The 23,367-nt window shown below is 27.4% G+C and overlaps 2 protein-coding genes across 4 annotated transcripts; one reads left to right on the forward strand and one right to left on the reverse strand.

Annotated features, from left to right (window-relative positions):
• The first annotated feature begins 5,535 nt into the window (after nt 1-5,535).
• Nucleotides 5,536-21,700, forward strand: fat-spondin (extracellular matrix protein f-spondin). 3 transcript variants are annotated; one of them, XM_075313483.1, is made up of 7 exons: nt 5,536-5,614; nt 5,687-6,209; nt 19,177-19,571; nt 19,632-20,319; nt 20,377-20,548; nt 20,602-21,068; nt 21,126-21,700. In XM_075313483.1, the coding sequence occupies exons 2-7, from the start codon at nt 6,020-6,022 to the stop codon at nt 21,560-21,562; spliced, it is 2,349 nt and encodes a 782-aa protein (XP_075169598.1). In that variant the 5' UTR covers nt 5,536-5,614; nt 5,687-6,019; the 3' UTR covers nt 21,563-21,700. The 3 variants fall into 3 exon arrangements, with proteins under 3 accessions (XP_075169598.1, XP_075169597.1, XP_075169599.1); XM_075313482.1 differs by having other exon boundaries at nt 5,556-5,845; nt 5,964-6,209; XM_075313484.1 differs by having other exon boundaries at nt 5,556-5,845; nt 5,996-6,209.
• On the reverse strand, nt 11,990-18,506 carry LOC142241690 (uncharacterized). The gene is made up of 5 exons (XM_075313481.1): nt 14,519-18,506; nt 14,208-14,456; nt 13,250-13,294; nt 13,109-13,180; nt 11,990-13,034 (listed from the first exon to the last, which is right to left on the reverse strand). Exons 1-5 carry the CDS (start codon nt 18,407-18,409, stop codon nt 12,417-12,419), a joined length of 4,875 nt encoding a protein of 1,624 aa, XP_075169596.1. The 5' UTR covers nt 18,410-18,506; the 3' UTR covers nt 11,990-12,416.
• Nucleotides 21,701-23,367: the final 1,667 nt, after the last annotated feature.

Consider the following 23,367-nt stretch of genomic DNA (forward strand, 5'->3'; position numbering starts at 1 on the left):
TATTTTTATTTTTGTAAAGAACATTTTTGAAACCTTTTTCCTATATTGAGTAAAGAAATCTTTCTTTATAGTAGATACGGGTTTATTATACCAAATATGTTTTTCTATTTTTTAACATAACAAAAAAATATTTTTTTTATAATTTTTTGTGATAATGAATCAAGAAAATGTATAATCGCTTTAAAAAACAATCTGATATATTTTTTAGAAATTTCTATTTTTATAAAATGTTTGCGTTTTTTATGCTTTTTTTATAAAACAATACAATCATTTTTTTATAATTTTTTTTTTGTTTTTTTTTTTTTTTTGATAATGAATCAAGAAAACGTTAAATCTCTTAAAAATCACAAGCTGTTATAATTTTTAAAAATCTCTATTTTTTATAAAAATTTTATGTTTTTTTTATAAAATAATATTTTTTTTTATAATTTTTTGTGATAATGAATCAGGAAAACGTTAAATCTCTGTAAAAAACTGATATAATCTTTAGAAATTTCTATTTTTATAAATTTTTTTTTTGTTCTTAAATTTAAATTGAAAACTTAATTCTTAATTTAATTGATTATCTTTTATATAGAAAATTATGTATGTATTGTAAACAAGTGTATTATTTTTTTATATTTTCTCGAACCTATTTTTAATTATTTTCTATATTTTTAATTTGGTGATATTTGCTTTTTCAAAACAAGTGATATTTTTTATTATTATTTATTTTATATATTCCAAATAAATTGGCTTATATTATTATTAGTAGTATTATTTATATCATTGTAATAGCAATTATAATTATTATTATAACTATGATTCCTAAATAACTATTTAGCATATACATATGTATGTACTCATACTGTTCTTTTGTTTTGCCAAATCAAAGCAAAAATCAAACTTTCAATATGTGGACATTTTTATCTTCAAAACGAAACAAAAAAAAACAAAAATCAGCCAAATATTAAGGGAAATTAACCTTAATTCCAAAATTTTGATAACACATAACAATAAACAATAAATTTTTTTAAAGCCTCATCGGAAATCATATGGAAATAAAAATTTACAAAAATCATAAAAATTATTATTAATGTGACACATTGTTGAAAATCCAATGCAACGTATATAATGCTAGTATTTACATGCATATAGAATATTTATAACTATAGTAATACGCTAGGGCAAAAAAAAAATAAAAAAAAGACACAAATTTATTGAAAATAAATTACGTACATACCTACATTATATATATACTTTAAATAAAAAGATATTATTTTAAATAAAATGTATATGTTTTAATAGTAAAACATAATGGTTTTTATTCACAGATTCCAAAATTATAGAATAATACGGAGTTAAAGGGAGAAATTTACTTTTGTAGGAAAAGTAGAGGGTGAGTCAATTCGACTAATCGTCTTTTCAGATTTATCAAAATTTACTAAACGACTTTTGATAATGCCCAAAATCGACTAATCATATTCAAAATTCATGTACTATAGAAAAGTGATGTACTACAAATTGTTTAATGCTGACAACTCAATAAAAAATCGATAGACACGAATTCAAAAGTCGAAGGTCGACATTTTCAAAATTAAAAACAAAAAATAGATAAATCGATTTTTATAGATGACAAAAGTCACATTTTTAATTCTAATTACAATTCCTAGTAGATTTAAAAAACTTGGAATATTTGGACATTTTTTCTGAACCAAAGACTTTATTTGCTTGGTCATTGTATTCCCAGAATTTCATTATAAAGATTTCCTTGTGATTTTTTTTCTATTGCAAAATATGTTACAGATGTAAAAATCTATTTAACCCTTATATGACACAAATCTGAACTACCTCACATCCACTCCCATCCGGTGTTTAAAAGAAGCTACTTTGTTTGTTATCAGTATTTTTGTCTATTTTTAATTGAACTTTAAGGTTACAGCCAGAGAGTACGAGAGAGGACCAGCTATCAGAAATAAATCGAAGGCAAATTGAATTTTGTGATTATTATTCAATTGCAGACACAACAAACAAAATAATTTAAAGCAATTCAAAATAAATTAGAAAAAAGTAGCCCTGAGGTGTCTGTGTTGCATTTACAAATTAGCAAAAATGAAATGCTCATTGCCAACAAATATAGAAAAGTTTGTCCAAATTTTATTTTTATATATATTTTGTCAAAATGTTATTTCTATAGAAACTTTTGTCAAAATTTTATTTCTATAGAAAATTTTGTAACATTTTATTTCTATAGAAAATTTTTTAAAAATTTATTTCTATAAAAATTTTATTTCTAGAGAAAATTTTGTCAAAATTTTATTCCCATAGAAAATTTGCTCAAAATTTTATTTCTATAGAAAATATTCTCAAAACTTTGTTTCTATGGAAAATTTTGTCAAATTTTATTTCTATTGAAAATTTTCTCAAAATTTTATTTCTTTTGAAAATTTTGTCAAAATTTTATTTCTATAGAAAATTTTGTCAAAATTTTATTTCTTTTGAAAATTTTGTCAAAATTTTATTTCTATAGAAAATTTTGTCATAATTTTATTTCTATAGAAAATTTTGTCAAAATTTTATTTCTATAAAAAATTTTGTCAAAATTTTATTTCTATAGAAAATTTTGTCAAAATTTTATTTCTATAGAAAATTTGGTCAAAATTTTATTTCTATAGAAAATATTCTCAAAACTTTGTTTCTATGGAAAATTTTGTCAAATTTTATTTCTATTGAAAATTTTCTCAAAATTTTATTTCTTTTGAAAATTTTGTCAAAATTTTATTTCTATAGAAAATTTTGTCAAAATTTTATTACTTTTGAAAATTTTCTCAAAATTTTATTTCTATAGAAAATTTTGTCATAATTTTATTTCTATAGAAAATTTTGTCAAAATTTTATTTCTATAAAAAATTTTGTCAAAATTTTATTTCTATAGAAAATTTTGTCAAAATTTTATTTCTATAGAAAATTTGGTCAAAATTTTATTTCTATAGAAAATTTTGTCAAAGTTTTATTTTTATAGAAAATTTTGTCAAAATTTTATTTCTATAGAAAATTTTGTCAAAATTTTATTTCTTTGGAAAATTTTGTCAAAATTTTATTTCTATAGAAAATTTTGTCAAAATTTTATTACTTTTGAAAATTTTCTCAAAATTTTATTTCTATAGAATATTTTCTCAAAATTTTATTTCTATTGAAAATTTTCTCAAAATTTTATTTCTATAGAAAAGTTTGTCAAAATTTTGTTTCTATAGAAAATTTTGTCAAAATTTTGTTTCTATAGAACATTTTGTCAAAATTTTGTTTCTATAGAAAATTTTGTTAACATTTTATTTCTATAGAAAAATTTGGTAAAATATTATTTCTATAGAATTTTTTTTTTTAAATTTTATTTCTATAGAAAATTTTCCCAAAATTTTATTTCTATAGAAAATTTTCTCAACATTTTATTTCTATAGATTTTTTTTTTAATTTTATTTCTATAGATTTTTTCAAAATTTTATTTCTATAGAAAATTTTCTTAAAATTTTATTTCTATAGAAAATTTTGTCAACATTTTATTTCTATAGAAAATTTTGTCAAAATTTTATTTCTATGGAAAATTTTGTCAAAAATTTATTTCTATAGAAAATTTTGGTAAAATTTTATTTCTATAGAAAATTTTGTCAGAATTTTACTTCTATAGAAAATTTTGTCAAAATTTTACTTTATAGAAAATTTTGTCAAAATTTTATTTCTATAAAAAGTTTGTCAAAGTTGTGTTTCTAGAAAACTTTCTCAAAATTTTATTTCTATAGAAAAGTTTGTCAAAATTTTGTTTCTATAGAAAATTTTGTCAAAATTTTGTTTCTATAGAAAATTTTGTCAAAATTTTGTTTCTATAGAAAATTTTGTCAAAATTTTTTTCTATAGAAAATTTTGTTAACATTTTATTTCTATAGAAAAATTTGGTAAAATATTATTTCTATAGAATTTTTTTTTAAATTTTATTTCTATAGAAAATTTTCCCAAAATTTTATTTCTATAGAAAATTTTCTCAAAATTTTATTTCTATAGATTTTTTAAATTTTATTTCTATAGATTTTTTAAAAATTTTATTTCTATAGAAAATTTTCTTAAAATTTTATTTCTATAGAAAATTTTGTCAACATTTTATTTCTATAGAAAATTTTGTCAAAATTTTATTTCTATGAAAAATTTTGTCAAAAATTTATTTCTATAGAAAATTTTGGTAAAATTTTATTTCTATAGAAAATTTTGTCAAAATTTTATTTCTATAAAAAGTTGGTCAAAGTTGTGTTTCTAGAAAATTTTGTCAAAATTTTATTTCTATAGAAAATTTTCTCAAAATTTTACTTCTATAGAAAATTTTGTCATAATTTTATTTCTATAGAAAATTTTGTCAAAATTTTATTTCTTTGGAAAATTTTGTCAATATTTTATTTCTATAGAAAATTTTGTCAAAATATTATTTCTATAGAAAATTTTGTCAAAATTTTATTTCTATAGAAAATGTTCGCAAAAGTTTATTTCTATATAAAAATTTTTTCAAAATTTTATTTCTATAGAAAATTTTGTCGAAATTTTATTTCTATAGAAAAGTTTGTCAAAATTTTGTTTCTATAGAACATTTTGTCAAAAATTTTATTTCTATAGAAAATTTTGTTAAAATTTTATTTCTATAGAAAATTTTGTCAAAATTTTATTTCGATTAAAAAACATAGGTATGTGTTTTTCTTTTATTTTTTTTTTCCAATATTTCGGTTGACTTCGTCAAAACCGTTTTCAAGGATTTGTTCTGGTGTGCACAGCTTCACACTCTCTTATAAAAGACCAGAAAAAAATTTATTTCTATAGAAAATTTTTTCAAAATTTTATTTCTATAGAAAATTTTGTCAAAATTTTACATCTATAGAAAATTTTGTCAAAATTTTATTTCTATAGAAAAGTTTGTCAAAATTTTATTTCTATAGAAAATTTTAGTTCTATAAAATTTTGTAAAAATGTTACTTCTATAGAAAATTTTATTTCTTTGGAAGAAAATTGTGTCTTTGGAAATTTCTGTCAAAATTTTATTTCTATAGAAAATTTTAACTAAATTTTATTTCTATAGAAAATTTTAACAAAATTTTATTTTTATAGAAAATTTTAACAAAATTTTATTTCTGTAGTAAATTTTGTCAAAACTGTATTTCTATAGAAAATGTTTTCAAAACTGTATTTCTACAGAAAATTTTGTCAAAATTTTATTTCTATAGAATATTTTATCAAAATTTTAGTTCTATAGAAAATTTTGTTTCTATAGAAAATGTTCTCAAAATTTTATTTCTATAGAAGTTTTTCTCAAAATTTTATATCTATAGAAAATTTTATCAAAATTTTATTTCTATAGAATTTTTTTAAATAATTTTTTGAAAAATTTTTTTTAAAAAACATTTTCCTCATTCAAGCCATCCTATTCTAATTATTACTGCTACTCTGGCATTCCCTTCTCTGCTGTCTTATATTTAATCTCAAAACATTGTCTTTCACAATATTTTACTGTTGAAGATGCAAAACAAAACTAAATTTCGAATCAGTCATCTCGTGTGTGCTCTTCAATCAACTTCTATGGTTTAGCGGCTCGAATTGTATTGTAAGGAATAAAGAAAAAACCAAACAATAAAAAAGTACATATTTTTTTTTTTAATTGAAAACCTCGTAAAAGGTTGATGCCTTTTTTATTCCAAAGAGATCAGATTCGTCCGTGCTCATTATAATAAGCAACAAAAACGCGTCTGTATCAATTCCTTGGTGATAATAGCTTCAACTGATAAGTAAATACCCATTGTAGTGTAGAAACCTACATAAAAAAAAACATCATAGTGTAAGTGTACCGCCACTATCATAAAATACTAAAATACTGAGAATAAAAAAAAATCGAACCAAGAGTTTTGAAAAAAGAAAAGAAAAAAATCGAAATTCATTATACAACATTGTTCTAGAATTGAATATAAAGCACCATCATCATTCTTAGTTGGAAATTGAAATCTTAATTAAAATGCTGGCTCGTTCAGCAACACCACGGCCACTCTGTTTGTGGCTAATCATCATCGCTTTGACATTTGTCCACGGATGCACTCGAGCCCCGACACATCTACCACATGGAAGACGTACACGAGGTGATAATGGATACAAATTAATTGTGGCTGATGGCCCCAATGGATATGTGCCGGGAAAAGCATATAACAGTAAGTACAAGCATTATTACCCTCCCCATATGTGCATAAAACTCAAACTCAAAACTATGTGTGGGAGTAGTGAATTATGAGGTTCAGTGTAAAAACAATAGATTCTATGAAATGGCTAGTCTTCAATTAAAGCTTGTCGACATGCATATCTCAAGTTTAGTGTCATTAGAAGACATTTTTAGATGGGAGCTATTAGCGAAGAAGGAAAGGAAATTTTGTAAATTCTATATTTAGAATATGGGATCTTACAGTTTGCATTTTAAAAAACCCAACGCCGATGACAATTAAGGAAAACCTGTTGATAAATGAGATGACGAAAAAACAAAAAATGGAAATATCTTTTATCCGGTTAACATTAACTGAACAATTTTGAAGAGTCAAGTTCCTAATTGGCATATGGAATATGGAATATATTAAAATTAATAATTGTTATATTATAAAAATTGCCAGATTCAATAAAGATACCATCCCTGAAGAAGCTGGAATCACCCAGCGAAACGTTGGATGAAAAAAAAATGGAATAAACTAATCTATTCGCATAAAAATACCTGGCCTTAAAAGACCAAAAGCAACTTCAGATGTCTAAAAACATAATTTTTTTAATTGACTTAGTTTTCGAAAAAGTTAATTGTATCAATTAATATTTTAATTAAAAGTTTTCAATCATTGACTTAATTAACTTAATGTTTCTATCTTGATTAAAAAGTTAATTGTATCAATTAATTTATTGATTGAAAAACAATGTCAACTTTTTAATTGGATAAATTTGGTAATATTTGTTTCTGTGTACTCAAAAATTGCCCATATTCATAGTTGTGTATCTACTAACAAATTTCTTTGGGTGCACATTTTGTCGTATGAGTCAATTAGTCTGTTTGAGAGTTTGTGTTTGTAGGCGATCCCTCAGATATTTCGATTTCGGATCAACATATGTATCTGTTATAGTATATAAATAAAAAAATAAAAAAAATCTAATAGGGTATTTTTTATTTTTATTATTATTTTAACAAATTAATAGTAAGAACAATTAAAGTACATTAATGTATATTACACATTTTTATATTGTAACATTTCCTTTTTCAGAAATCGGAAATTAAAACTAAAATGTAATTAATATGATTTCAACTGTAGGTTTCACTTTGAACATCAATTTCTCTTGTAATTGATGGCCAAAATTAAAAATGAAAATTTTAAAGTAATCAAATAAGGATATACTTTTTTATGAAATAAAAAAATTAATGTAATGTATGGAAATTTCCTCACTTGTTATATATATAATTCGTTTCTTCGATGTAGAACATTAGAAATTTTAGGAGATGTTATAACCCATCAAATGGGGATGTTAAACTTCACCTGGCGTTCTCAACAAGCCTGTTTTGAAATGTTTTCCTTTTATAAGCATTTTAAAAATAAACGTTTTCCCCATACGAAAAAAAAAATCAAGTTCAAAACACAAGTTTTCCTCAAAAACACGTCAATTTTAGAATGTGAACCCCTCTAATTTTGGAATAATCTCTGACACAAACATAGTCTTTTCAAAATATATGCCAAATTATCGAAATAAATTTCATTGAAAAACGAATAAACAAACACTTTTAAGAACGTAGAGATGTGAAAATAAAAACAAATTAATTTAGAAATTTTTTCACGGTTACTTTTCTTTATTAATTCATTTCACCGAAAATAAACTTTTCAATTTTTGCATTATATAATTTCTCATCAATTTATAATCAAATTTGCAACGAGAAGATATAATTTTATTATGTTTGTGCAGATTTAGGTTTGATTTTACCGGCTAAACTCGAACTGAGTACCCACCCAGTAAATGGAAATTTCGATTTTCCATTGCAACTGTCAAACTAAAACATCTCAACTCGGTGTGAATGGTGAAATGTTTTGGGAAAACGAATGAGGAAAACGAGTCATTGGGAACATAGCATAAGATAGGAACTTGTTAAGACTAAAAACACGTAATTTTTTAACTCGATTTAAAAACTTGAATCAACTGAAGAATATTAGAAATTTTAACACCTACGAAATTGGGATTTTAATACCTAAATAAAATAGGTGCTTTTAGTACTAAATGTAATTTTTACATCAATTGGAAAACTTTAATCAACAGAAAGTTCGTTACAACCACGACTGCCACACGTGCCAATAATAACCTACCAAACTTTGAAGAAAAATCTACCAAATTAAAAAAAAATCTTATTTTTTTATGATAATTTTATTGTTCTGGAAAATTTGGAAAAAAATTTCTTTTTCTACCAAATTTTGTAAAAATGTTATTTCTCTACACAATTTCATCAAAAGTTTTTTTCTCTAGAAAATTTTGTCAAAATGTTATTTCCCTAGAAAATTTGGTCAAAATGTTATTTCTCTAGAAAATTTGGTCAAAATTTTATTTCTAGAGAAAATTTTGTCAAAATTTTATTTTTATAGAAAATTGTGTCAAAATTTTATTTCTATAAAAATTTTTGTCAACATTTTATTTCTATAGAAAATTTTGTCAAAATTTTATTTCTATAGAAAATAATAACCTACCAAACTTTGAAGAAAAATCTACCAAATTTAGAAAAAAATCTTATTTTTTTATGATAATTTTATTGTTCTGGAAAATTTGGGAAAACATTTATTTCTCTACAAAATTTTGTAAAAATGTTATTTCTCTACAAAATTTCATCAGTTTTTTTTTCTCTAGAAAATTTTGTCAAAATTTTATTTCTATAAAAATTTGGTCAAAATTTTATTTCTATTGAAAATTGTGTCGAAATTTTATTTCTATAGAAAATTTTGGCAAAATTTTATTTCTATAGAAAATTTTGTCAAAATTTTATTTCTATAGAAAATTTAGTCAAAATTTTATTTCTATAGAAAATTTTGTCAAAATTTTATTTCTATAGAAAATATTAACCTACCAAACTTTGAAGAAAAATCTACCAAATTTAAAAAAAAATCTTATTTTTTTTATGATAATTTTATTGTTCTGGAAAATTTGGGAAAAAATTTATTTCTCTACAAAATTTTGTAAAAATGTTATTTCTCTACAAAATTTCATCAAAAGTTTTTTTTTCTCTAGAAAATTTTGTCAAAATTTTATTTCTATAAAAATTTGGTTAAAATTTTATTTCTATAGAAAATGTTGTCTAAATTTTATTTCTATAGAAAATGTTGTCAAAATTTTATTTCTATAGAAAATTTTGTCAAAATTTTATTTCTATAGAAAATTTTGTCAAAATTTTATTTCTATAGAAAATAATAACCTACCAAACTTTGAAGAAAAATCTACCAAAATTTAAAAAAAAATCTTATTTTTTTATGATAATTTTATTGTCTGGAAAATTTGGGAAAAAAATTATTTCTCTACAAAATTTTGTAAAAATGTTATTTCTCTACAAAATTTCATCAAAGTTTTTTTTTCTCTAGAAAATTGTGTCAAAATTTTATTTCTATAAAAATTTGGTTAAAATTTTATTTCTATAGAAAATGTTGTCTAAATTTTATTTCTATAGAAAATGTTGTCAAAATTTTATTTCTATAGAAAATTTTGTCAAAATTTTATTTCTATAGAAAATTTTGTCAAAATTTTATTTCTATAGAAAATAATAACCTACCAAACTTTGAAGAAAAATCTACCAAAATTTAAAAAAAAATCTTATTTTTTTATGATAATTTTATTGTTCTGGAAAATTTGGGAAAAAATTTATTTCTCTACAAAATTTTGTAAAAATGTTATTTCTCTACAAAATTTCATCAAAAGTTTTTTTTTCTCTAGAAAATTTTGTCAAAATTTTATTTCTATAAAAATTTGGTTAAAATTTTATTTCTATAGAAAATGTTGTCTAAATTTTATTTCTATAGAAAATGTTGTCAAAATTTTATTTCTATAGAAAATTTTGTCAAAATTTTATTTCTATAGAAAATTTTGTCAAAATTTTATTTCTATAGAAAATAATAACCTACCAAACTTTGAAGAAAAATCTACCAAAATTTAAAAAAAAATCTTATTTTTTTATGATAATTTTATTGTCTGGAAAATTTGGGAAAAAAATTATTTCTCTACAAAATTTTGTAAAAATGTTATTTCTCTACAAAATTTCATCAAAGTTTTTTTTTCTCTAGAAAATTGTGTCAAAATTTTATTTCTATAAAAATTGTGTCAACATTTTATTGCTATTGAAAATTGTGTCAAAATTTTATTTCTATAGAAAATTTTGTCTAAATTTTATTTCTATAGAAAATTTTGTCAAAATTTTATTTCTATAGAAAATTTTGTCAAAATTTTATTTCTATAGAAAATTTTGTCAAAATTTTATTTCTATAGAAAATTTTGTCAAAATTTTATTTCTATAGAACATTTTGTCAACATTTTATTTCTATAGAAAATTTTACCAACATTTTATTTCTATAGAAAATTTTGTCAACATTTTATTTCTATAGGAAATTTTGTCAAAATTTTATTTCTGAAAAAAATTTTGTGCAAAATTTATTTCTATAGGAAATTTTGTCAAAATTTTATTTCTATAGAAAATTTTGTCAAAATTTTATTTCTATGGAAAATTTTGTCAAAATTTTATTTCTATAGAAAATAATAACCTACCAAACTTTGAAGAAAAATCTAACAAAATTTAAAAAAAAATCTTATTTTTTTATGATAATTTTATTGTCTGGAAAATTTGGGAAAAAAATTATTTCTCTACAAAATTTTGTAAAAATGTTATTTCTCTACAAAATTTCATCAAAGTTTTTTTTCTCTAGAAAATTGTGTCAAAATTTTATTTCTATAAAAATTGTGTCAACATTTTATTGCTATTGAAAATTGTGTCAAAATTTTATTTCTATAGAAAATTTTGTCTAAATTTTATTTCTATAGAAAATTTTGTCAAAATTTTATTTCTATAGAAAATTTTGTCAAAATTTTATTTCTATAGAAAATTTTGTCAAAATTTTATTTCTATAGAACATTTTGTCAACATTTTATTTCTATAGAAAATTTTACCAAAATTTTATTTCTATAGAAAATTTTGTCAACATTTTATTTCTATAGGAAATTTTGTCAAAATTTTATTTCTGAAAAAAATTTTGTGCAAAATTTATTTCTATAGGAAATTTTGTCAAAATTTTATTTCTATAGAAAATTTTGTCAAAATTTTATTTCTATAGAACATTTTGTCAACATTTTATTTCTATAGAACATTTTGTCAACATTTTATTTCTATAGAAAATTTTACCAAAATTTTATTTCTATAGAAAATTTTATCAAAATTTTATTTCTATAGGAAATTTTGTCAAAATTTTATTTCTATAGAAAATTTTGCCAAAATCTTATTTGTATAGAAAATATTGTCAAAATTGTATTTCTATAAAAAATTTTGTCAAAATTTTAGTTCTATATAAAATTTTGTCAAAATTTAAGTTCTATAGAAAGTTTTGTCCAATTTTTTTTCTCTAGAAAATGTTGTCCAAATTTTATTTCTCTAGAAAATTTTGCCAAAATTTATTTCTATAAAAAAATTTGCTAAAATTTTATTCCTATATAAAAGTTTAGAAATGTAAAAAAATTGGAATTAAATATTTTTTTCAAAATCTACCAAAACATCAAGAATTCTACCAATCTATTAAACAATACAAAATCTAGCAGTTTTGGTAGAATTCTACCCACGGTGGCAACCATGATTAGAATACTATGCAAATTCTATTGTAATATTTAAAATATTTTGAGATATTTAAAATTCTCGAAGAAAATCCCAGGATTATTAACAAATGAAAAAATTGGTTCATTTAAGTAGTGCTTTAAATATAAAAGTTTTTTTTTTCTTTTACATTCTGTGGGCTTCGTTATTGTTTGAAAAATAGTAGTTTGCTTGACAAGTGATATACCAACGATATGGTAAAAATGTAAGCAAAATATGTTTTAAGAAAATGTAACACAAGTTGACCAGAAAAAGAGCAAAATATAACACAACAGTTTTATTTACCACATACATACCTTTGGCAAGGCCAGCTTGCATACAAGCGAAACTTTAATTCAAACTGCTGATTTTTTCAATTTAAGAAAGATTCTTGTGTTTAGCTATCGATCTTGGGGAAAGCCTCTTTTGATTGTGTTTGCATGTTGCAATGTGATTTTTCAATTCGCTAGCTGTATTGAAGATCATTTTACATTTTGGACAATAGTGAACAGTTATTATTTGAGCGCCCTTCAGTTTAATTTCTGATTTTTGTTGATTTGTTTTTCTCCTCCACATTACTTTTATTCTTTGGTGAAATTCTCAACCCCCTTTTATTTTCTTTTGTATTTTCCTCCTTTTTCAACTTTTTACATGTCGATACATGCGCTTTAAATTGATTTATACGTGAAAATCCCACAAAGCAAAAACTACACACAAAGGGATCCACGGCTCCAGTGTGAACTATACGATGGTTATAGTAACGATTTTCAGTACTAAAGTGCTTTGGACAAAATTCACAATAATATAAACGTTTCGCTGTTTTCGGTACGAAATGAAACATTAGTAAATATTTCATGGTTACTTCCGGTATGGGAATTTTCTCTAGAAATTTACGATTATAGCAATTCGTATACCACATAACAATCATATTGATCAAACGTTTAAGATCGCATAGCTTAAAGTTGACATTAAGCTTTTGATTGGTTTGATTCAATAGTTGTTGAAAATATTCCTCATTTTCCGTACGTTTGGAGGTAAAAACTTTATGAAACTCTTGACAGATATTGGCAAATTCCTTGGCTTTATTTTGCATTTCTTCTACCATTTCCAGTGGATGAATATCTTCAATATCGGAAAATTTGATGATTTTTAACTAGAATATAAAGAAAATGAATAAATATATTTAGAAAAGTGCATTGTTTTATAATTGAACAACATTTCACTTACGCCAACGTGTTGCAAGAGTTCTAAATCTTTTTTCTCATCATAATCTTTGTGTAAAACTTTAGGAACGATATTCTAAAAAATTTAGAAAATTAATTTTTTTTAATATTGTACTTTTAGATTGTATTAAAATTAAAATATTACCTTGATATTGCCCACAATTTCATCATTGGAATTTTGTTCTTTTTTCTAAAAATAAAAAGATTTTAGGAATTAGTTCATACAAACATTTTTTTATCTGATTCAATCACGAAATTAATTTTGTAATTGAAATGTCTTCATTTACAGAAATGATAGTGTCAATTAAAAAAATTAATTGAAAGTCAATAAAAAATTAATTGATACTATCAATATTTGAGTTTAATTGTTTCAATTAAAAATTGAATCAATTAATTTTTTAATTGAAAATTTTTTTAAAACTCAATTAAAATTTTAATTAGAAAAATTGTCGTGAAATTTTTTTCCATATATGGAAGAGGGCGGAGCCAGCTATGTTATATCCTACACCACTTTTAGTGTTCGTAGTGTAATTATATTTTAAGGCATAAACCTGAAATGTTTAGATGATGACTGCATGTTGTAAATTTTAGGACCCATTATTGAACTTTAAAATTAATTAAAATTTTTCTGGTCCAATCACGAAATTAATTGATCCAATTAATTTTTTAATTGAAATGTCTTCAATCACAGAAATGATAGTATCAATTAAAAAATTAATTGATACTATTGAATCAATTATTTTTTTTTTTGAATCAATTAAATTTTTAATTGAATATTTTTTTAAAACTCTATAAAAATTTTAATTGGAAAAATTTTTGTGAATTTTTTTTCTGCGCAGGCAATTTATACAAATTTATTTCATTTTTAGTTATGATCACTAATATCCAAATAAGGGATGAGTAAATAGAGAAGAGGATTAGATAGGACTACAATGTCGAATATAACCCTTCCACATTTTTCTCAAACTAATCAATATCACTTGGGAAAAACTTTGCAATTTGCGTATAATGTACAGACGGACAGATATTTTCACATGGTATTTGGAAAAGATAATCAGCCTAAAGTGCTGTAGATTAATGAATAATTAAAAATCTCATTTTACCACTTGATCCAATGGTGCATCCACGTTATGGGAATTTTTTGTGTGTGAACGATCTTCCTTGACCATGCCTTTGCTAACACACGTTTCTTCTTTTTTCGGAGTGAATTTGGGTTTAATATTACATTCAGCATTTTTGTTGTCCTCGTTGCCGTTACTTTCTTCCCCTGATTCACAAGGACTATCATCATCCATGGGCATATCTTCGTTAAGAAGACTATCAACATTTAAGCGATTTGCTTTTAAATCTCTCTAAAAAAAAAAAAACAAAATTAATTTTCTATATTTAAAGAAAGAAAGATATTTTTGGCTACCTGTAGAAAATCCATTACGCTCTCAGAGAGTCCTAGTTGTACAGAATCCATTTCTTCCAATGTCTTTGTCATAGGCCCTTGCTCTTCTCTGCTTGAAGAAGAGTATGGCTTTTTGGCATGATGTTCCTCTTGGATAGATGACGAAGCCAGCCTTTTTGTAGCCTTTTCGCTGGAAGATGCAATAGCCTTAGGTTGAGATGTTTTGCTAGATATTTCTTCCAATTTCGGTGATGAAATTAATGGTGCTGATGTGGGCGTTAAAATATTATCGGTATTCTTTGAGTTCTTGGGCGATGCTTCTGCTATTTGTGGACTAATCCATGGTGACAAATTTTGCGAATTCAACAAAGGAGTTAAAATCTCATCCTTAACATTTGGTAAAATTTGTATATTTTCAATTTGGATTTTGGCCTTTTTGGTTTTATTTGCAATTGGCGACTTTAATGCACTCGTTTGACCCAGAATATCAGATCCTATAGATTTGAAAATTTGCTTTTTTATGTGGCGCATTCTTTGTAAAACCTCCTTCTTACGAGCAGATCGATTGAGAGTATAACGCTTATGATTCAAAAATCCTACTTTGTTCAGAGGTGTCTTCACTATACCTTTTAAACGAGTTTTTGGAATACCTATGGTGGCTTGACGTTCTTTGAAGCGAGAGAAAACTAGTGTTGAATTAGTTTTTGTTGTAGCTATCGAAGATGGTGGAATTGATTTTGAATTTTCCAACAAACCTACTTGGGCCATGACAGGATATGATGCTATATTTGGTAAATTGGATAATTTTATGTCTTTGGACATTTTAGAATTTTTTGTCACATGTAGGTTATCTATTTGGAGTGGTAGTGAACTTTTTTTCGGTGATGAACTGTCATGTAATTTCTTTTTCGTTTCTGGTATTTTGAACTGTTTAGGGCTAGTCTGAATATCGTGGGATTTGTGTCCATTTTTTTCTCCTGTAGGGAAGGGCGAACAGCGAACTAACTTTATGGACAAATTACGAATTTTGTGGGGAGTTACGAAAGAAACATTGTTCACAGTGGATTTTTCTGCGGCCACTGTTTCAGTTGCACCAACTTTTTTGGGAGTTTTTATAAGTTTTGCTTTGACCAAATCCACTTTACATTTCGAAGGAGATATTTTGCTATACTTTTCCTCTGGTGTTCTGGGGGTTAAAGTATTGCTTGCGTTTCTCTTTCCCCAAGACTTTTCTAGAGTTCTAGGACTTTGTCTTTTTCCAGTGGACTTTTCCTGTGTTTTAGGACTTTGTTTAAAAACCATAACTGGCTTTTTGACTTTATCTGCTGGAGTTTCAGGTTTTAGTTTTTTATCAAATTTCTCCTGGATTTTAGGACTTTGTTTCAAGAATAATTCCTCCACTTTTAGAGGAGTTCTATCGCCTCTATTGGTTTCAATAAAACATCTAGCTGGTGTAAGTTTCTCCTTTTTAATTTTCGATAAACTTTTTTGGGGCGTTTTGTGTTGTTCCTTACGTGACGATGGTGTTTTTAGATCCAAAGAGACATTTTCCTTTTGTTCCCTGGGTTTTAATGACGACAGTTGCCTTTTTGGTGAATCATTAAATTTGTGACGTGATAATTTTTCACCTGGGCATTGAATATTTTTTGTTTCTTTTAATAAAGCCGGTCTTCTGTTGATAGTAGATTTTTCTTCTTCGTTAGATTTTTGTGGGCTTAACTTTTTTACTTTACGGCTATTTTTTGTTTTGTTTTTTTGTTTTGGAGAAACTTCTATTTCTATATGCTGAATATCTGTGGTGAAATAATTCCCTTTGGGATTTTCTACTTCCCTCTTCAATAGACCAATATCTTCTTCGCCTAAAGCCATTTTTAATGCATTTGATAGATCGTCATTTAGAAGGTTTTCAAAATCTTCGTCAGTTTCACTGGATTTATGACCCTTGTGTGATTCTTCATCAGTAGGAATCTCATTTTCTTGTTCCATTTTCATCTTGGTATTTTCTACTTTTTCCTCTAAACATTTTTGATGTTGTTCTTCCTTATTCGCAGATTCTCTGATATCATTTTCATTTGCTCTTTGGTTGCGAGCTTCGTTATGAGTTGACACACCGTCTACTAAGTGATCAAATACGGTGGGAATCTCAGTTTCTTCTTCCATCCTTTCGTTAGTATTGTCCTGTTGCGGATCTATGAAATGTTCTTGCTCCTTTTCATTTACATTTGCCCCATGCTTTGTTGTTTCTTTATTAATTGACATGGGACCTAGAAGAGTACCTGTAATGGCCATATTTTCATTATCTTCTGCTGATACTGACTTTCTCATATCATCGGAAACTTCCATTTCTATTAAATTTGCTATGTTAACTGGGTAGCCTTCCTTCTTGCTTTCATTTTCTGAAAAAGTCTCTTCCATAAATGTTTTATTTAGTATGTTCTCATCATCTGTGCATGGTGTAGAAGTTTCCAATTGATGGATTAGCATATCCAGGTCTTCTTCATTAACCAAATCCTTCGTAAGTAATATTTCAAGGGAATTCGAAATATCATCTGTTTCAGGTAAATCTGTTTCCATATTTGTATACACTAAAGTTGATGTGTTGTCTTCATTTATGGCTTCCTCAAATGTTCGTGTTTCTCCCAATTTCCTTTTCTTTACCATACCGTCATTTACCTGATTGCCCGATGATGTTTTACACCTTTTGGTGGACATCATTAAAATCTCGTTATCAAATATGGTATTTGATTTTGGTAGAGGTAAAGATTCCTTACACTTAGTTGTCGCATTTTTCTCTTCCACCATAGAAATTCCCTCCAAACAGTTACCAATATCAAGGTCATCTAAATCCAAATCAGCCATTAATTGTAATGCCATCATAGATTTTCCTTTGGGGGATTTTGAAATTTCTATCATATCTTTAGTAATTAAAGTGTCGATTGATGTCTTCTTTGGCTGTCTTTGGTCTCCATCGAATTCCAGTATATCGGAAATTAAATCATTTTTCTCATTTGGAATCACAACGCTATCATCAATACTTTCTAATAAATCATCAACGTTGCCCAAATCATCCAAGCCACCCAAAAGGCTTTTAAGACCACCACATTTATTGGATTTGCTTACGTTATTCGATGACTGTTCTTTGTTGGCTTCACTTCGAGAAACATTTTGGTCGAAATTTTTTTCAATCGATGCATTTCCTACGTGGTTCTCATCTTTAGGTATTGTATGTTCCTGTTCATCTAAATCGCATTCTAGTTCTATTTGCTTTAACAATGTGGAATTCATAAACGAATCATTTCCATCTTCACCCACATGATCTCGGTTCTCCTTAATCTCATTGCTTAAAAGATGTCCATTTCTTTGATTATTTTGCCCATCCTCGTTTGATTTTGTTTCATCCACTAGAGTTTCATCTAAATTCTCTACGAAATTCAATGAAACATCACAATCCTCAAATGCATTCAAGATCGACATATTAGCCAAAGTTACACTTTTGATTTTTTCAACATCATAGTTATCATTCTTAGCGTTAGCATAACGGCCTTTTCCAATACCTTGATCCAACATCGATCTAAAAGCCATTGATTGTCTCTCCACAATATCATCTTCATCGTCTGACCATTTGAGATCATCTTCAGCAACTCCTGACTCTTCACTTTCATCTATCTCACAAGTGTCCTTTAGGCTTACAAGCTCCTCCACAGAATATACCATAAAATTGGCATTCGTTTGAAATTTAATTTCATTACCATGGAATTGATGGACATGCCTCATAAACGTTTGCCATCTGTATGTGGTGTTTTTGCAGCTCTTGCATTTTATGGCAAAAATTCCATCAGTGGCCACCAAAACTTCCCCAATGCTCCGGAACTCGGTATCATTGATTACAGTACGATTTATGGTCGAATCCATTTTTAACTTCCGTTTCTACTATATGCAGTCATTAATTTAAAAAAAATCACTAGTCAAGAATTATTTTTCTCCGCGTCTTTTTAATTCTTAGTATATCCCGCGTCTTGGATCGCCTTTTACTACGGTCGTTATTAAACAGCCCTCTAATTATATTTGTATACCTAAATCAGATTGTCCGAGCGTTGCGTAGATTAAAAACCGTGCGTATTAGGCTGGCGACGAAAAAGGAATGTATGCGTAGTTGCGTATGTTAATTTTAAACTTTTAGACCGGCAAGAAGTCGATAATGATGTGTCACAGAAAATTTACCTGATAAAATATCAGTTACTTTGTACAGGTAATAGCAATTGGTCAAATTCATAGAACAGGGTTATAAAAAATTAAGTAGCGATTGCTAGAAACTATCGCCCATTTTTCCCATGCGAATAATGTTGTCCGTCTTCAATTAGTTGAAGATTTTAGTACCTTCCTTGCCAACATTTTTTGAATTTGACAGCGCTTCTGAGAATCCCCACCATGTCGAAAACAGTCGTATACGATATCCAAAACTCGTCGGAAAAGCGCCGTCACTATTGAGAAGTTGTACCACGACAAGTTACTACAAAAAAGTGCAATTATTAGGTTCCTTTTTAGATAAATTTAGAACGACTCCACCCCATCGGTTGGAATATAATTTATGAAACTCCATTTACCTTTCAAAGCACTTTAAAATCATTTATATATTAAAATTTAATTACAATCTAACATTTGCAAATCCTCATTTTTAGTTCTGCTTCTGGGATCTCGTACCCATACAAAAGTGCAACACTTTACACATTTTTCGATTACTGCCGAGGCACATATTGGTGGAAGACGTCCCATACCTGCAAATCCTCAACGTGTTGGTCGTTTCCAATTGTTTAGCGATTCTTTAACGAAATTCAGTGATCGCTGTGTCAATACTGTAGCGGAAGCCGATGATTTGCCTAAAACAGAAATCCAAGTTATGTGGGTGGCTCCTGAAGCTGGTTCAGGATGTGTATCTTTGTCGGCTATGGTATATGAAGGTCCCAGATCTTGGTACTCCGATGATGGTCAACTATCACAAATTATATGTGAAAAGAAGCCCGATCATACTACCGTACAAAAGGAGTGTTGCGCTTGCGATGAGGCCAAATATAGCGTAAGTCTACATATCTCAATCTTAATACAAATAATTGCTTTCATGTATGCAATTTTTCAGTTTGTTTTTGAAGGCATTTGGTCAAACGAAACCCATCCGAAGGATTTCCCCTTTGCAGTTTGGCTTACCCATTTCTCCGACATCATAGGCGCTTCTCACGAGACCAACTTCTCCTTCTGGGGAGAGAATCACATATCAACTGATGGTTTCAAATCGTTGGCTGAATTTGGTTCACCCTCTGCTTTGGAAACTGAACTACGAGCAAAAGGTCCGAAACTACGGACTCTCATCAAGGCAGCTGGTTTATGGTATCCCAATGTTAACACAAACACCTCATCAACCTTCCGAGTAGATCGCAAGCATCATAAGGTGTCGATGGTCTCAATGTTTGGCCCCTCGCCAGATTGGGTTGTTGGTATAAGTGGTGTAGATTTATGTACCGCAGAATGCTCTTGGAAAGAATCTATGGATTTTGATTTATTTCCTTGGGATGCAGGCACTGACAGTGGCATTACTTACATGTCCCCAAATTTAGAAACCCAGCCTAGAGAACGTATGCATCGCATTACCGCAATGTATCCCGAAGATCCCAGAGCTCCATTTTACAACCCTCAGACAAAAGAAATGGCCCCATTGGCTAAATTGTATATACGTCGAGAGAAAATTATTTCACACAATTGTGATGATGAATTCTTACAAGCTCTGCAGTTCGAAGTTTCCGATGACAGCGAGGATCAAGACACACGGGGTAGGTTTATCACATTCTTGGATATTTCGTGTTTGCTTTAAACGTCAATATTTGCAGCTGAATGCCGAGTTACTGAGTATTCTCAATGGGCTCCTTGTTCTGTAACTTGTGGCAAGGGTATTCGTATGAGATCTCGTCAATATGTTAATCCTGAGAAAGCTGAAATGGCCAAATGTTCAAGACAGTTAATTTCAAAGGAAATGTGTGTGGCTGCCATTCCAGAATGCAGGTAAGAGGTACACGCATATTAACGTTGGCAAAAACTATATTATTCCACCCTAGTTCCCCACAAGACGAAGAAGATGAGGGTGAGAATTTGGCCAATTCTGCCTCTTTGGTTAACGAAAATGGTGATGGCACTGGTATTTGTCAAACTACTCCTTGGAGCCAATGGTCAGAGTGTTCTGCATCATGCGGTATAGGTATTACAATGCGTACTCGAACCTTCTTAAATCACTTGGGTCGTAAACGTTGCCCTCATATATCCATTGTGGAAAAACAAAAATGTATGAAACCAGAGTGTACTTTTGAACAAGTGGAATTGCCGGATCCTATGTGTCCCACTTCACAATGGAGTGATTGGAGTCCTTGTTCCGCCACATGTGGAAAGGGCGTTACAATACGCACCCGCGTTTTGCTCTTGGAAGAGGGAAGTACCAAAGAAGAATGTACAAATCGCATGGAATTGAATCAACAGAAGGAATGCTCAGTATCCCAAGACTGCAACATCAATTATGAAATGGCCAAAGGTGAGTTGGCATACATATAATTTGAAGAATGTTATTATATGTTCTATTGCCTCTTAGAAATCTGTGCCAGTCGTTTGGATGGGGGACCTTGTCGTGGCAACTATATGCGTTATGGCTACAACAAAGACACTGAACGTTGTGAAACATTCACTTATGGTGGTTGTCGGGGCAATCGGAATAATTTCCTTACCGAAAATGATTGTATGAACACGTGTAGCCTAATAGGGTCTTCGTCGTCGGGACAGATAACTACTACACGTCCAGCACCCCTTGTTAATATTCCATCATATCGTCCTTACAATGCGGCTGGCGATGACTCTGTGCCTGAAGGATGCATCATGTCCGAGTGGTCAAATTGGTCCGAATGTAGTGTTCGTTGTGGTCTAGGCTACTCAGAGCGTTATCGTTATGTCATATCGGAACCACGAAATGGTGGACAACCTTGTCCAAAACGTACAGTAAAGAAACGCCGTTGTACCATGACTGATTGTTAACTCATGTGTGCGTCGTTGAGGGAGAAGAAGTTCGGTTCTTCAAACATATCGTGGATAGCTGCATTGCAAATATATACAATGTAAATTTAGTTTTCTTTTCTCTCTAATAAAATTTATACTCATGTTGTCCATTTTTAATCTCCTATTATTGAATTGGCTCAATAGTTTGAAATGGACGTAAGTGGAATGTATGAGTTGCAAATATTCGATGGAGTTGCATACCATTTCTTATTGAAAGAAATATTTTAAGTAATCACTACCATAAGATAAGTACTATGTTCGAATTTCGCGTTGAAATTTTCGCGGTTACTTTATTAACAGTTCAATATAAAGGTGTGTACTATGTTCGGTTTTTTCACCAAAACACTAAATTAAAACTACAAATATATTTATGAAGACGATTATATTTTGGTCGAGTCTTGCCAAATAATGGATGGAAAAGATCCAATGAATTGATTGTAAATAATTTTATATTTCTAAATTAGTTAATTAAAAAAAGTAACCGTGAAAACAAGCTGGTTTTCAGCTTGAAAACTGAACATAGTACTCAGCTTAAGGCAGATAAATTAACTCAATTGGTGCGCAGTTTCTCGTTCCTCTAGATTTCGGTATGACTTTAAGGGAATATGTTTGTTTTCTTTTATAGTTTTGATTATTTCAGGAAAAGAAATACCGAAAATAAAGTGATTTTCAACTCGAAAACCGAACATAGTACTCACCTATAGTCCGGATGCAGATTTTTAAATAGTTTGTCGTTAAAGTCAGTACTATGTTCGCTTTTCGCGTTGAAATTTTCGCGGTTAAGGTGGGTATTAAGTTCGAGTTTAGCCGCTAAAAACGTCATTTTTTCACGATTACTTTTCTTTAATAATCCATTTTAAGGAATACAAACTTTGTGAAAATTTGCTTTGGGCTTTTTCCCATCAAGTTATAATAAAATATACAACAAATATGTATAATTTCATGCATTTTTCTTACTGATTTAGTTTTCACTTTAGCGATTTTAGCGGCTAAACTCGAACTTAATACTCACCTTTACTTTATTAAAACAGTGCAATATAAATCAGACACATCAACTCAATTGATGTGCAGTTTCTTGTTCCTCTAAATTTCGCCAAGACTTTACAGGAATATGTTTTTGGCATGTATAATTTTGATTATTTAAGGAAAAGTAATCGCGAAAATAAAATGATTTTCAACTCGAAAACAGAACATAGCACTTACTTTTTCTAAAACAATCAAAATTAGATAAATGAAAAAGACATTCTGCTTTTAATCTCACTATTTTAATAAAGTAACCTCTGAAATTTCAAAGCGAAAAGCGATTATAGTACTGCCCTTAAAGCTGAGTACTATGTTCAGTTTTCAAGCTGACAACCAGCTTGTTTTCACGGTTACTTTTTTTAATTAATTAATTTAGAAATATAAAATTATTTGCAATCAATGCCTTGGACTTTTTTAATCCTTTATTTGGCTAGATTTGATCAAAATATAATCATAAATATATTTGTACTTTTAATATAGTGTTTTGGTGGAAAACCCGAACATAGTACTCACCTTAACATTCTAAAAAATTGAGATCGGCCTATAGGTAAGTACTATGTTCGCTTTTCGAGTTAAAATTTTCGTGGTTACTTTATTAAAACAGTTCAATATATAGCAGACAAATTAACTCAATTGATGCACAGTTTCTTGTTCCTCTAAATTTTGGCAAGACATTATAGGAATATGTTTGTTTTCATTTATAATTTTGATTATTTCAAAAAAAGTAATCGCGAAAATAAAGTGATTTTCAACTCGAAAAC

The sequence above is a fragment of the Haematobia irritans genome, chromosome 5 (genome assembly GCF_050003625.1).
Source record: "Haematobia irritans isolate KBUSLIRL chromosome 5, ASM5000362v1, whole genome shotgun sequence".
Lineage (NCBI taxonomy): Eukaryota > Metazoa > Arthropoda > Insecta > Diptera > Muscidae > Haematobia > Haematobia irritans.